The 15,561-nt window shown below is 42.1% G+C and overlaps 1 protein-coding gene across 1 annotated transcript; it reads right to left on the reverse strand.

Annotated features, from left to right (window-relative positions):
- Positions 1 to 1,327: 1,327 nt before the first annotated feature.
- Positions 1,328 to 14,905, reverse strand: LOC146550317 (transketolase-like). Its single transcript, XM_085258839.1, has 14 exons — positions 14,621 to 14,905; positions 13,188 to 13,305; positions 12,832 to 12,945; positions 12,111 to 12,208; positions 8,302 to 8,493; positions 7,952 to 8,070; positions 6,666 to 6,862; positions 6,333 to 6,497; positions 5,571 to 5,727; positions 4,857 to 4,987; positions 4,663 to 4,746; positions 4,416 to 4,509; positions 4,163 to 4,285; positions 1,328 to 2,137 (listed from the first exon to the last, which is right to left on the reverse strand). The coding sequence occupies exons 1-14, from the start codon at positions 14,725 to 14,727 to the stop codon at positions 1,950 to 1,952; spliced, it is 1,887 nt and encodes a 628-aa protein (XP_085114965.1). The 5' UTR covers positions 14,728 to 14,905; the 3' UTR covers positions 1,328 to 1,949.
- Positions 14,906 to 15,561: the final 656 nt, after the last annotated feature.

Here is a 15,561-nt window from a genome sequence, read left to right on the forward strand (position 1 = left end):
CTTTGTTGTCTGCGTGTCATCCAGTGTTAATGCTCAGCTGATGCTTAATCTTTCTTACAATCTAAATTTCATAGTTTAATGACTTTATTACAGTTATGGGTAAATCTGAATTAAGTTTATAAAAAACGTACTTCTATATGTTATATAAGCATCTAACAATATCTCATGCAACAAAAAAACCCCCCAAATGTTTGACAGCTGCACTCTGATAGTTCCTTTATGCTGTGGGCTGCATTTTTCTGCCATGGTTTAGGTCCACTTAGAGGATAAACTCACCACAAATCAACAACCCCATGATAGGAGTGCTCTCTTCACCCTCATCCATAGGGCAAATGGCTTATCTAATGCTTTAAGAAGCATAAAAACATGCGACACATCCTCACGTCACATTAGATGACGCTGGTGCTCCATCACTCCAGTAGTCTTGTAGAATCAACCCAAAGCTGTTCTGGGGAAACACCACATTTTTCCTTTAATCTGTCATCTTGTACATATATAAGCCAGCCAGCCTAAATCTTTCAATGGGCTGTTAAATTATTAACGCACATTAAATATAGATGATACACAGTAGCTGTGTGCTTGTGTGATCCTACAGCCAGTCACCAGAACACTTTAATTTGACTGCTTCATAATTGAAAGATTTAGTTTAAAGCAATTATTTGATTGCTTGAGGCCACAGTGACCACTATTCAGCAAATTAACGCACATACAAACTTAAACAGAAAATACATTTTCATAGCAGTAACAGCAGGGCTATTGCTAATAAAATTAATGATGGTTTTCTTGTATTAAAGTATGACAGTGATGGTAATTCACTTTAATAAAGCACTAAATCACAACAGTCTCAGAAAGACCCAGCAATTCCTGATCCCATATGAGAAGGCACTTGGTGACAGTGGGAAGGAAGAACTCCTTTTTAACAGGAAGAGGGGAAAGAGAAGCGAAAGAAGAACAAATTTAGACAGGACAGGAGTAAGACCAATACTGAGATCCTGTTTTTTTCCTCATATTATGTTTAATACAAAGCATCATTGCAGGGCAATTTGGGAAACTGAATCAGACAGTGAGAGTTCAGACAGATGGACACAAAATCCTGCTTAGCGACATCAATCCATCTGAAATAATTGACTCTATTCCATTTATTAACCTGATATTTCTGCATTTATTGGTCACACTAGTTGGCTTGAAATACTTCACTGTGTGATTGAATTTGCCACTTGCAGATAAGAAAACAGGAGGATTTTGACTTCAAACTTAAAAGATGCTTGTGATGCCTGCTTCGTGCCATCACCGAAACCCTCAAGAAAGACCTCAGACACAAGTACCGTGAAGTAACCATCCCTTTATTGGTGTGAAACAGTCCTATCCAAGTCAAAACAGGTTAAAAACAGTCAGTGCTCAAAACAGACCAAACCAGAGTTTCTCCACACCCTGCTTTGCTCATGTCGGGTGGGACTTTACAAAGTTGTACTGGGTGCAGACGCTCATATCGCTGAGCCCAAGAAGTGAGAGGGGGTTCCACAGAAAAAACGATAAAGACTTGACGTCACTCCAAACCACGTTCACTGCTTTCACTGAGACACTACAGCAGCACCAGAACTTTCTCTGAGAGGTAGGAAGGAACTAGAGGGTGGAGGTGTGGGGATGGGTGAGTTTAAGGGGTAGGAAGCGTGTTTACTGAACTCACAAAGTGATAGGGTAAAATTCTGGGGCGGGGGTGTCAGACAACATTGATGACAGAGAGAAATCATGTTACCTTCTTTTTTTTGTTTTGCTTTAAACAAATGCCTCCAATTGGTTTATGAGGAGGAGAGCGTGAGTGGGCCAGTCGTGCTATCCCTCCCCCCATGTTGGTTTACTTTGTTTGTTTGGTGCCTCCGTGGAGGTAACCGGTTAACCACGGAGTCAGTTACCATGTTGTTCCCGCTGCTGTCACTCCTGCAGCCTTCCTACTTGGCGTTGGCTGAGCTGCTGAGCATCTTACGGACCGCTTGAGCAATGCCGTCACGGTCTATGCCAAAGATTCGGAGTAGCTCGTGGGGCTTACCGCTCCGGGGCACTTGGGAGACTGCCAGGCGGTGGACGGTGAAGCCGGTCTCATTCACCACCGCAGAACACACTGCTTCACCTAGACCACCTGAGGAATCAGAATACAGAGCAGACAAGACTATCGATTAACGGGTAGTTCGTCCAAATATCAAGTTTCTAAGTTGCTCGGCATCTTTCCGAGTGTCATATTTAATCTATCTACACCTCCATGAGCGATTACGCTCAGCAGAGATGTAATGTGTGCTGACAGGACTGGCGCCACCCTCCCTCTGTTTTCTCACTCCTCTCCTGTCACACGTTCATCCCCTTTAGGAATGCGATCTGAAGGCTGAATATAGTCAGGTGTGTAAGTAATACATGCAGTTACTTCCTTTTTTATGCTGGCCATTAAGAGGTACCTGACGGAAAAAGTCATCGCACTTTATTGAACTAAAACATCTCTGGTCTACCTGGACAGGCCACAATCTTTAAGATTTCAAGTTGCATACAACCTATTATATATATCTGAATTTTAAAGTGTGTGCAATCAAATGGGTGCTGTCTCTTTCACAGACAGAAGTTCTCTCAAAGAAGGAAAAACAAACCGCTAAATTTAGGCTCACAGAAACACACACAGTGGCTGAGAGGAGACAAAGGAAAAAGCAAAAATTGGATGCTTGTTTTTTTTTTCTTTGCCATGCTGGTACTGTATGTAGGTCACTGAGAGCCCAAAGGCCGGAGATGAAATTAAGAAATCCTGACAGGCTCTTCCACTTCCACCCTCTGTCCTCCCTCCCTCCCCCCAACAAACATTTTTAAAAAATATCTGTTTTACCTTTTCCTTAGCGTACGCCTCTCTCTTTACCGCTACAACATGCACCTTAGTTCTCTGCGACGTTCCGTATCCCATACTTCTATCTTTTTCCTCCCTTCCTCAGGCCCTTCTTCTCTCTCCACCTAAGAGCTTCTCCGTCTGTACACAGACGTCTGTCCTTAGCTGCTCAGGGCTTTTTTATTCATGAGTTGATACACAAGCAGCGCAGACACGCAAGCAGCTGCATAACAATCCCTCGTATGCCTGTTACTTAAATCTCTCCTGCTGCTGCCAGACTAATGTGACTTTGACCAAACAGGAATATAAAACGGTCAAAAAATAATCAGCATATTTTAGATATAATAATAAATATTCTACATATAGAAGTTTTATTGCAACACCTTGCAAACTAATTTTAAATTCAGATACTCGTTTAGATTTACAAATTTCTTTTTTTCCAATTTTGTGTAGAAGAAAATATACAACTTCTTGGATTAAGTTTTTTTTTTGTTTTAATGTATTTAGTTTTGGCTTTTAGCCTTTATTGACAGGACGGTAGTGAGGTCAGGAAACCATTAGAGAGTATACAGAGAGAGAGTCCTGCCCCTAAATTATTTTGTTGTCTTGAAATTAATTTCTGTAGACCGTCTTTAATAGATTGATGTAACCATTGTGATGATACCCATTCATTTTTTAATCCTTGGCTTTGACATGTTTGCCGTTTCCATCCAACCAGCCAGCCAGCAGCCCAGGCAGTGTTGCCAGACCTTCCACTGACAAATCTTTTCTTCCTCCAGCTCTTCTGTGGGGAAGGCGAGCAAGAGGTGTGATGTCTCTGTGTCCCGGTGTCCCCTCTCAGTAGAGCATGCCTATAACACCTCACCTGGAGATGTTCAGAAGACATCCTGAGCATCCCCGGGTGCGTGTGAGGCAGACCTGGCTGAGAAACGTGCCAGACACCAGGAGCCCACACCCTATATGATACCCACTTTATTGTCTATTTGACTTTAAACAGAACCCTCCCCCCCAAAAACAACAAAATGAATCTCATGCTGCATTAAAAAATACACTGAACCAGTAGTTCAGACAACAAACCGATCATGAAAACTTTTACTGTGCTCCTAAATGAAGTAAGCAGCAGTCATTTTTCTTCTTCGCAGACTCCTTAGCATTGTTTTCCCAGACAGAGATGGTGCCCCCTGCTGGCTAATAGACCAGGTTTATTGCGCTTGCTTTTTATTTTCAACACAGAGCTTCTGGCCATCTTTTATATACAGCATTTGTTCATTTTCACTTGGGGGCGCTGTGCAGACTCCTCACCTTCATAGTAGTGGTCCTCCACTGTGATAATGCGTCCTCTGGTGGCTCTGGCGTTGTCGATGATGGTCTTGGAGTCCAGGGGTTTGATGGTGAATGGATCGATCACACGAATGTTTATTCTCTCTGAACGGCAAAAGAGGAAGTTGAATATGAAACAGTGTCTTTAAAAATGTAATTACAAAAAGAAAAATAGTTTTTGCACTGTTTTATGTCACAGGTCAGCTTTATCTTTTTTTTCCTTATTTCTTCATACCTTTCTTCAGCATTTCAGCAGCAGCCAGAGCCTCATGGAGGGTCACTCCCGCTCCAACCACAGTCACATAATCATCATTGGTTTTATATACAACCTGTGTGCGAAGGGAAACTCTACATTTGTCTTTGTTTGTTTCTACTCCAGAAGAAAATGTGCACAGAGTCTAAACAGATCAGCAAAATTAGAACAATAAACAGATTTTATTTAGAGCATAGATCAACATTTTGATTAAAATGCAGCAACAAACCTTAGCCTGTCCGACATGGAAGTCTTCGTTGCAGTTGTAAATGATGTTGTTCTCTGGGCGGCTTGTCCGGATAAAACACAAACCCTAGAACAAATCAGAAAGCATCAAAATGAATCGCTGCTTTTAACATACATAATCTTAAGTACTTAATATTTTTCTTTCTTTTTCCCGTTATCAAAAATCATTACGAGTACCTTTGTGTTGGCGGCAAGCTCCACAGCTTTCTCAGTGGAAACACCGTCACTTGGGTAGAAGACAGTAGCTGCAGGAATGGCTCTGAACATAGCCAGATCCTCCAGACCCATCTGAGAGGGTCCATCCTCACCTAAATATGCACAAACACACACCTCAGCAACAAGAAACAGACAATGTCATTCAGTCTGCAAAGGTGGACATGCAGTGTACCTGAAGAGGAGGAGGAGAAGAAGAAGAAAGAGGAGGGGGAGGAAGAGGTGACAGAGATTCAGTCTGCTCTGTCATCACCTCCATGACGCAGAGACAGAGAGGAAGGACAGGAGGAGTGCTGATACCAGGAGAGAATGTGAACAACACAATAACACAGAGGAAGATGGAAGCAAAGGTTTAGTATTTATGGGGATCAAAACCAATTAAAAAAGGAAGAGAGCTTCAAACCAGTGCCGCGATACTGGAACAGGAGCAACATGCAAAAACAGTAACTTCATATTTTTCACCACTACAAGTCCAATGAGGATTCAGTGGGCAGATTCGATCCAAAATCAAAAGTGTCCCAAACTAAACTTGAGAAAAATATGGCTGCTGTGACTGGTTTGCTCAGTGGAATCTGTCCTTTCAGTATTAACTGTGGGGTGTGAAATGATAATAAACCAAACGTTGTGCACTCTTCACAACGGTGAAGACATAACACAAAAGGGAAGATGGTAACTGACCAATGGAGACACCGCAGTGGGAGCCACAGAGGTTGATGTTGCTCTCGGAGATGGCGGCCATGCGGAGCTGGTCATAAGCGCGGGTAAAGAAGGTGGCGAAGGTGCTGGCGAACACCACGTTACGGTCTCGTACAGCACAACCAATCGCCACGCTCACCTGCAGGAGAGATGAGAGGCAGTTCAGCATATTTTATATCTATGTTTTGTTTGTTTTTTTGCTTTAAAGAAGTCGAGCACTATATAGTTACAGTTTCCAATACACTTTGTAATTAGTGTGAATAAAGTAGAGTCTCACAGAGCTGCTAGCATAGATGCAGCATAGGTCATTACCTTTGTGAAGGTGCTACAGAGTATACTGAATATTACGTTGCATTACGATGATGCATTTCTTCATTAAGAAAACTGGTGAAAATTGTTTCCTGGAAGGATCCAAGAAATAGTTGATAATGATCAGGAACAGTAAACATTGGACATTTGACGTTAAGGCTCCTCGAAGGACAGCGACACATCAAAAACATCTAGTAAGCAAACTGTGCCCCAATGGAAAATAAAAGATAAGTGGAAAAACCTTATACAAAACACTTTGTGTACATGTAATAGCTTCAGTCAGGTGCTGATGGACGTCTTTTACCACTCTATACAGCAGCGTTTGAATCTTAAGTCTATTTTGTTTTAGTAACGTGCTGGCCTTCTCATACTTCTTCACACTTTAGCTTCACCTGTGAAACTTTCTCCAGCTCTCTTGCTGTGAACTATCCTCACCATGTTTTGCTCTGCAATGTAGCATTCCACGTAACGGTTGGGGTGTTCATTTTTAAAGAGCTCAGAGAAGGTGGAGTTCTTGGTGTCTCCATCCAGAACCACCACTCGCTCGTTGTAACGCCCCAGCTTGGCCAGAGCTATGCCGTACGCCTTCCTTGTAGCGATCTGATCACACGGGGAGAAAACAGATTCAATAAAGTACGCTCGGCTCAAGTTTTTATTTAAAAAAATAGAAAAAAGATTTTATTTACTTCTTTGATCTAATGTTATGAACAGGTAAAAATGACTTTTAAAGACAAGTGAGGGTGGATTGTCTGCTACCACTGATCCTACCTTATCTCCAGGTTTGTAGCTGGGTGCACTCGGCATGCGGATGTTGCGGAGGCTAACAGGGGATGTGTCCTCATTGGGGGGAGCAGGATAGAGGCGCTTGTTGCAGCTGATGATACGGTTCTGCAGCTCCTTGATCACGCTCTCTGCCATGTCCTTGGGCAGGGGTTTACCATGCCAGCCCATTTTATCCTCAGCCGCTGAAAGACACAGACGCGCCTAAGTATCCGCTGAGCATCTATTCTTTTGACCAACAGAAGCAAGTGATCTTTCAAACACCTAATCAAAGTTTAACATTTAAATATTTTGATCTATCCATCTTCTTCTTCTTGTCACAAGACCCTCAAGGTAGGGTACACGCCGGATAGGTCAGCACTGGGCTAATCATGCGTGAACCCAACATAAAAATGCAATTTATTTATTTAGGGAAAAACACACTGTTGAAGTCTTAAAGACTCACAAAAATTGCATCGCTTTGCATTGCTCAGACAGCGAAGAACGGTGTTACCTGACACTGACGTACCTTGACCTTTTAAATGTGTTAATTTTCAGTACATTTCTATTTATTGTTACTTTTGTCAGTTTCAAGTTATTTAAGCGACCATTGTTCAGTTTTCTTTCTTTAACGGAACCAATTTGTTCACGTCTTGCAAGCGTATGCCTTCCACATTCATGCAGGTGCACATGCTGTCACACTCATAACAATGTTCCACACCAGTGGGTAACATCAGCCTGTAGCAGAGGTCAAGGGTTAAGGCCAAGAGGCCACAGGGTTGCAACAACACTGAAGATTTCTGGTCCACTCATCTGTACACAAAGACCCTCTTATAACAACCGTCTCTTTCTCCCCAACAAACACATGCGGTCGGTCGCACACACTCCAACTTAGCTTATCACAACACAAGTACAATGGGCTGTTGTAGGGAGTGTATCCTACACATTCTGAGGGATTATGGAGCAGCAGCAGCTAAAGCACCGAAGCGCTACCTGGATTATGGCCTCTGTGCACTCACAGTGGGTGCTTGGGGCAGTTCAGAAAACTTCAGACAGATCTAATATTCCCAGTCAGATGCCACATTTTACCCAGTCTTTTAAAAAAAAAGGATTTTAGAGCACTTTTTAAAAACATCTTAAATGTTAAGCAGTAAAACTTAACAATTTATCTGCATGCTTTAAGGAATGATTAAACAACCTTTATTTATTCAGTAGGAAGAGGAAACTGGTGCTCATTACAGTACAAAATACTGATATTTGAGCACTCTGAACCACTGTCTGCATAGTTGCTATACCTGGGATGCCCTTGCCCTTGATGGTCTTGGCGATAATGGCAAGTGGCTGGTGGCGTGGTTGACTCAGCACCTTACACAACTCCTCCACACTGTGGCCATCTACTATAATGGCGTGCCAGCTGGGGAAACAGACAAGTCAAACATTACATGTGCTTATGCTCGAGTCAAAATATAAAAAACTAATTTTGAGCAGCAAATCTTACATATTAATTAAAGAACAAGTGCATCTTATTTTATAAATAAATGACTGAAGCTGAGTTTGTTTAACGGTTCTTGGAATGACTCCTTAAGCAGCTACTGAAGCACTAAATAACCCACTCAGATAGTTTTTGACTTCCCCCCTGGCTCACCCAAAGGACTCGCAGCGCCGCTGGTATTTCTCCACATGGTGCTGCAGGGGAGTCGGGTCACTCTGACCCAGTCGGTTAATGTCCAAGATGGCTACCAAGTTGTCTAGCTGGTAGTATGAGGCGAAGGCCATGGCCTCCCACACCGAGCCTTCTGACAGCTCTCCGTCACCCAACAGGCAGAACACCCGATAGCTACAAACAGAGACGGGGAAAGAGAAATTAGTTATTTTTCATATCAGCTCCATTTTCCTGTCCTTTCACGTCCTCCCATCATCTGATGCCCCCCTATGGTGGCATGATGTCACAGCTGACCATGACACCTAAACACACAGACAGACAAAAACAGATCCCTCCCCCAATCCTTATCCCCACCACGCTCTGATCATCCTCAGTAGCTGCTTATGTGGCGTAACAACTCCTGACAGCTTTCCAGTCAAATAGACACGTTCTCATTAAAACTGGAAGATAGGCCGAGACACGGCGAATTACACCACGCATTCCAACTCCGACCACAGAGGAAAAACCCCAAAAAAACCACACGACACATAAAGAAAGGAAGAAGAGGGGAATTCCACAGAGGTGGGACTGGAGAGAAAAGAGGTAGAGACTTTAGATTGAAGGGAAAGGACAACGGAAAAACCAATAAAGCGTATAAACGGATAGTATTCAAATTTAAATTCAAACTACAGATGGCACGATACCACTTTTTTATGTCCGATACCGATACCGATATCATAAATTTGGATATCTGCCGATACCGATATGAATCCGATATAGTGTTTTTTAATCAACAAAACTGTTTTTTAAATATCTTGCTGCATTTTGTATAAGTTCATACTCAAGTTTAAAACAACAACTACACTAAAGCTATTCTGTTATACCTGTATACAAAAAAAATATTTCATAGTTCAGCAATACTGATCAATCTAATAAACTTAAACCTACACCATCCTCCCTATTCTGGTATTTTAAAGAGTACTTAGCATAAATATTAAGCAACCTAACTAATAGGGTTCCAACTCCCAGCAACAACAAAAATAAATAAATAAAAAATAGGGAACCACCCCTCACGCTCCACCTCATGATGCTTAATCGACGTAATTAACCTTAATTTGATGCAGTGTGAAAAAAAAATGCACAGAAATCAATTATTTTTCAAGAAATATTAAATAGATTCAACATCTTTCTTCAACAAAATTGCAGACTGCACAGATGGTACCTTCCCAAAGGAAAAAGTACTATAGCTTACTAGGGTATATATATATATATATATATATATATATATATATATATATATATATACACATATTAGACTTAATAGTTACTATATACAGTAATTGACTTCTATTCATTTTACATCAAATTAAAACTTTGGGTGTCAGATAATTATTTATTAAAAGCTAGACATTTTAAATGAGAATAAGAAAGAAAAGTATGTCTTTGTGCCCCCTTTTCCCTGTTAATGCCCTATCGGCCCCGCTGGCTAAACTTTGCTAGATCCGCCCCTGCACAGTTACCAGCTGTCAGCTATAATAAATAAATTCTAACAACAGCTGATCAAGCTTAAACGTGCTGCTGTTGTTCAGCCGCTGGTTTCCTCTTTCTGGTGCAAAGTGGGCCAAAAGCAAACTAGAGACACGGACTCGCGACAGAAAAGCCGATCAGCTGATCGTTAAGCAGTTTCATGATTGAAGTAGCAGCAGGAGAGGCAGTCGCTTGTTAAGCTTAACGCAGGAATGCTTTACATTCAGAGATGGACTTACACACTTGCTTTACTTCTCTCGGGATAACTTTGTCGGAGATGAAATGCCGGGTTGCTAGCGAAGCTCCACATGCTATCCAGACCACCGACAGGTCCCGCATGCCACAGCCGCTCTATCACGTGATGCATACTGCTCCAACGTGCTAACATTCTGAGGTGAGTTACGGCGTGTTGCAAGTTTTGTGAGGTGCTTTCGTGATATTTAATGGATCGGATTACATTTTTTATTTTTCTCCGATATCCGATCCAGTAATTTAGTACAGTATCGGACCGATACCGATACTTAATATCGGATCGGTCCATCTCTAATTCAAACACAACAACAATTAGTTCAAGGTGCTTTATATTGTAAGGTAAAGACCCTACAGTAATACAAAGAAAGAAAGAGCAAAAAGCTGTTTATTAACCTTGATGAAATGTTAAAAAATCTTTGAACATAACCGAATCACATACTATTCTGTAGTGCATCTTTCCTTGAAATTATGTAATCAACTGTCTGTATGTTTATTTCTCAGTTAACACGAGATAGATTGTTGTGAATTACACAACATCAGGGAGGTAGTCTGCATTTCCAAACTAACGCTGAAATATGACAATGACCCAAAACAAACAGCCTCGAGAGTCCTCAAACAGGGGGTCAAAAATGTAAAACTCAGTGATAAAAGCTCCAGGTGGTGATCATCGAAACATATTCTAAGACACACATATCCGCTCGTGTTCACAGTAGTCTGCAAGTAATATAAGTGGTCCAACTACAGGAGTAATCCCTTTACTCCTGTAGTTGGACTCCCTTAGAAGGTGTGTGTGTTACACCTTCCTTCATCCAGTGTTTGTAGGTGTGAATAACAGACTTAGACAAGGTGATACCTCTCACACACATGCTTTCCTTACTTGATCCTGCAGGTTATTGTGTGAGAGTATCCACAAGTGGCATTGATGCAGTTGCTATTCAAAGGTTCTGGGCTCAGATCATATTATGAAACCAGTGATGCAGCCGGCAGCCAGTAGTTGTTGTTACGTGTGTTGTTACTGCATGCACCATGCAAACACACATGGTCCATGCATTATTATTGTCTGAATGCACAGTGGAGCCCAGGTAGATAGCAGCACAATATAAGATTTCATCATTTTTTTAAGAGGTGGTGAGGGAAATGGGTGAGGCAGGGAGATGAGGGAGAACTGTGCTTTTGCGTGTGTGATTATTAGAGCAGAAATAATTGAGTGCACATAGAATGCAAAGAGAGTGAGAGAGATATGAAGGACAGCCAACACAGAGTGCAAGTGCAGCACTCCCTGCAAAACAGCAAAAAAAAACCCCCCAAAGCTGCCTTTCAAGCAATCACATTCTGCTCGGCTCGCAATCAAATGTACCAAATATCATCCTGAAAGTCAGGTTTCAGCTCGGATGCGTAAAAAAAAGAAATGGAAAATCATAACAAATTTTGAAAACGTGAATCCAGCATGCTACAGGCTACACGGCTCTAAACATCTATTGTCAGACAGAAACGGCCGGGTATTTTCCAGACCACGCAAGAACAAAGGAGACAAACGTGGAGCGAGTTCAATCAGCTGAAATTCAGCTGAGTAGGAGCTGCATTGCTGTCAAAACACTGAGATGAAACTACATTTGAATTGTGAAGAATAATGTTGAAAGAAATTGAAAAAAAAATAGTACACTGTTTTAACAAACATAAAACTTTTTATATGCATTCAACTCTGAGCTCACTGCCACTGATTTCATCCAGCCCCATTAATCCTGATGTGAAGGTAAAACAGGATGAAGGTCGCCTCTCATAAGCTCTAAGTGACTGCCTAAATGTCAGCACAGACCAAGCCTGTCAGAGAGCGTTTTATTCCCAAGCTCCAGGCAGAAATGTCACATGTCTGTGCAGCTCGCTGCAGCGTACATTATGTCATGCATAATTTCATACAGTCCATCTTAATGTGTGCAGATGCAAACTGGGCTGCTGCACTTCTGCAGAAATGTGCACGCCCCCCACCAAAATGATTGTGTTTATACACGTGAGTGTGACTTTGTTTGTGTTACCTGGCCTTGTCAAAGAATTTTCCAGTGTAAGCCATTCCACACGCGGCTCCCAGCCCCTGACCAAGAGATCCCGTGGCCACATCCACAAACTGCTGCTTCTGCATCCACGCACACATAAAAAAGATGCACATTACTCACTCCAGCTCGAGCTAAGCAAGCAACAGCAGATGGATTGTTTTTCATTTCTAAATGGATCATAAAAGCAGCAGCAGTGGAACTGTTGGAACAGCAGCTATGGTCTGGATGTTACAGTGCGCCAATTTCTGGGTTAATGTGGACAAAGTGTCACTGATGTTTGCAGCAGACGACAAAGCATCTCTGTCACACAGGCGCAGCGTTGTCTCGCTTTCTCTGCCTACAGATGCTTTGCTGTTATCTGTGGAAGCGTGTCCACGTCTCGTGTGCAGCAAGGATACTGTAATGTTCTTATTCACAAACACTTGTCCATAAACTATGCAGTATTTAACAGAAAAGTCGGAAAGCATAGCATATATAAGATTTTACTTAACTTTTCAATATATCTCACTCTGTTCGTGTGTGTTTAGTGCAGTGTGAAACGTATCAACTTCAGTGTGAAAACACGACAAATACTTCTCTCTCAACTCCAAAGAAAGCATGAAAGGAAACCATGAAAGGCAGCATAAAGGTTTTAAAATATTCCTGATTCATGGTAGTGACTCTCAAAGCCTTAAACTTCTTGCAGGTTTCAATGTTGCCTCACCGGCACAGGGTGTCCCTCCAGGATTGAGTCGACCTTGCGGAGGTTGAGAAGCTCATTCTCCTTCAGGTAGCCCGTCTCTGCCCACACAGCATACAGCACCGGGGCTGCGTGACCCTGAGGAGGCAAAGTTTTCAGAGCTCATTGATCAGATAACTGAACAGAGGGAACACAGATGACTGCACTAATTGTAATATATATGCTAGAGCCTTATATGAGTGAGTTATTTAGACACATACTATATAAAAATCCTATATATACACTAGAGCACATGCATATTATTTGACTCAGTTCAACCTCCCTCTGTGTGTTGATGCTTTTGAAAACGTCTTCAACCATTATGGATGTGTGCGCATTACCTTAGAGAGGACAAACCGGTCATTGTTGGGGTTACGTGGGTCTTCGGGTCGGTATTTCATGGAATGAAAGAAAAGCACGGACATGATCTCGGCCACGCTGCTGCATGATGTGGGGTGACTGCAACAAAATAGGTGCAGAGGCAAAATGACATTAGAAATTGAGTTTAACTGTCCGGTTCATCCCGTCAGTGCACATTCAGTGGGTTAATTAAAGCCAGACCATCAGTATTTGGGGAATTATGTAAGGCCACACTATCATCAAGGTCACACAACAGTAAGCACATATACAATAGCTCCTACACTGCTCCTTCAGTCCTCTGGGCGCACAAAATACCTCACTAAAGAGTCTTTTTTTAAATACCCTGAAATGAAAAATGTAATGAGATAATTAAAAAGAAAGAAAGAAAGAAAGAAAGAAAGAAAGAAAAAAGAACAAGGAAAAGGGTGAGTGATTGGTGCAGCACACGTTATATATATATAAAAAAAAAAGTCTGTAAGTGTTTGATGTCTTTAAGCTAAAAAGGGAATTCGAACCAAAAGTGATGGATGGATTGGGAAGCATCTCCACTGGAAAGAGAGGAGCTTCATGTTGGAAGCAAATCATTGAAGAACAACAAGAACCGAGAACAAAAGAAAAGAAACTATTTATTTATTTCTCGATAAAAAAAAAAAAAAAAGAGTCACCAATAATGAAAAGTCCGATTTATTTTCCAGGTCATTGTATTTTCTATCATGACAGCATATTTGTCATCGCGACTTAGAAAGTGCACACTGGACGTTGTTATTCGCTTTTGCCGTTTCCGTCGGGTCACGCAGGCGCTGCAGAAGCATGTTTGCGCACTGAGCGGCTCTCTGCTGCCGCACAACACATCGACCCATGAGCCGTAGCAATGGCCACATAAAACAACTGTCCGGCGTGAGTTGTATGTGTGTGTTGCGTAAGTGATCTCGGAGGACAAGAGGAGTGGAACACCAGTGCACCTGCAGCAAGCTCGATCCCCTTCAAAATTGAAGGGGCACAACATATTATTAAATACATTAAGACTATATTTTCGGTCAGGATATTGCTCGTAGCATGTATGTACATGAACTTGCCCAACCGCCCTTGCTTTTGCGTAAATTGCGCACAGACTCTGGTATAAAACTAACTATACGCACAGGTAAACAACTGAAATGCTTAAAAAAGTTTAGACACGTCACACACAGAGACAGATTTTCATATGGTGCATCTACAATATTTTAAACACACAGTTTGACTATTTTACACGTTAAAACAGACGTTACTGTGTTCTGCGACCAGTTCATCTGTAATTACGATGCAGGTCCTCATAAATGAAAGAAATCACACATCGATATTTAAACGGATAAAAATGACGTGCATAAAACCACGTTTTCTGCTGTCACGCGTCTCCTGCTCGGTTTAACCATCTTACCCGCTGCCCGCTGCAGTTGTCGCCTTGATGGAGTTGATCCGGAGTCGGGTGGCGATGTTCCTGAGCGCCTGCACCGTCTGCTGGTCCGGTTTATGATAGTCCTCCATCTGGCCGGTGAACCGAAGAGAAGCACACTCACTCACACGCAAGCCGGTAAAATAGAGTTAAAAGAGTTAAAAGTTCCCCCCGGTCTACTGTTCTGAGAATAAAGGCGAGGAGAGCGCAGCGGACGATGGCAGGGGTTAAAAAGAGATAACGCTGTTTAACCACAGAGACAGAGGGCGGGAGGGAGGGGGCGTGTTTGCAAGCGAAGCCTATGAATATGGCTAATCTAGGGCCAAACGAAGCCTGCAGTTAGTCCAAACTGTCGCATGAACCGACAGTAGGAAGGCTTTGGACTAAAACCAAGGCCACACGCGCGGGTAAACGCTCACAGCAAGCCGGCACACAGACTCTGATCAGGGACGCTCAGATGCAGCATTTCCACGCTCTGTACAGACAGCAACTATGCAAACCAAAACAATGCGTGCAAAAAAGTGGGAACACATTATATATGAAATATATATTATAATATAAAATAAGTGATGCACATCGAGATCAGTTTATACTGACAGATTTTTGTATTCGTCATTTTTTAAACAGCGGGAAAGTTTTATTTATTTATCGTGAAGTTGCACTGAGGAGTTTCATCTCATGCATCCATACAGGCTGCAAAATGCGTTCACACCGCTCTATAAATAGACCCCAATGCTCTCATTTTATACAAATGGACTTTCCTTGTAGCTGCAGCATTGCTGTCCACATTCTTACACAGCTTCGACCAACATCATCACTAAGCTGACATTTGAACAGGAGCTTAAGGCGCTGACATTTGGGCTCGTGTTGTGATACTATGAAGATAATAAAAAATGAAGCTCTTTCAGTAATTTGTGACTGATGCC

Source organism: Mchenga conophoros, linkage group LG20 (assembly GCF_057382185.1).
Source record: "Mchenga conophoros isolate Kocher_MC1m ecotype Shallow Benthic linkage group LG20, M_conophoros_male_GT1.1, whole genome shotgun sequence".
NCBI lineage: Eukaryota > Metazoa > Chordata > Actinopteri > Cichliformes > Cichlidae > Mchenga > Mchenga conophoros.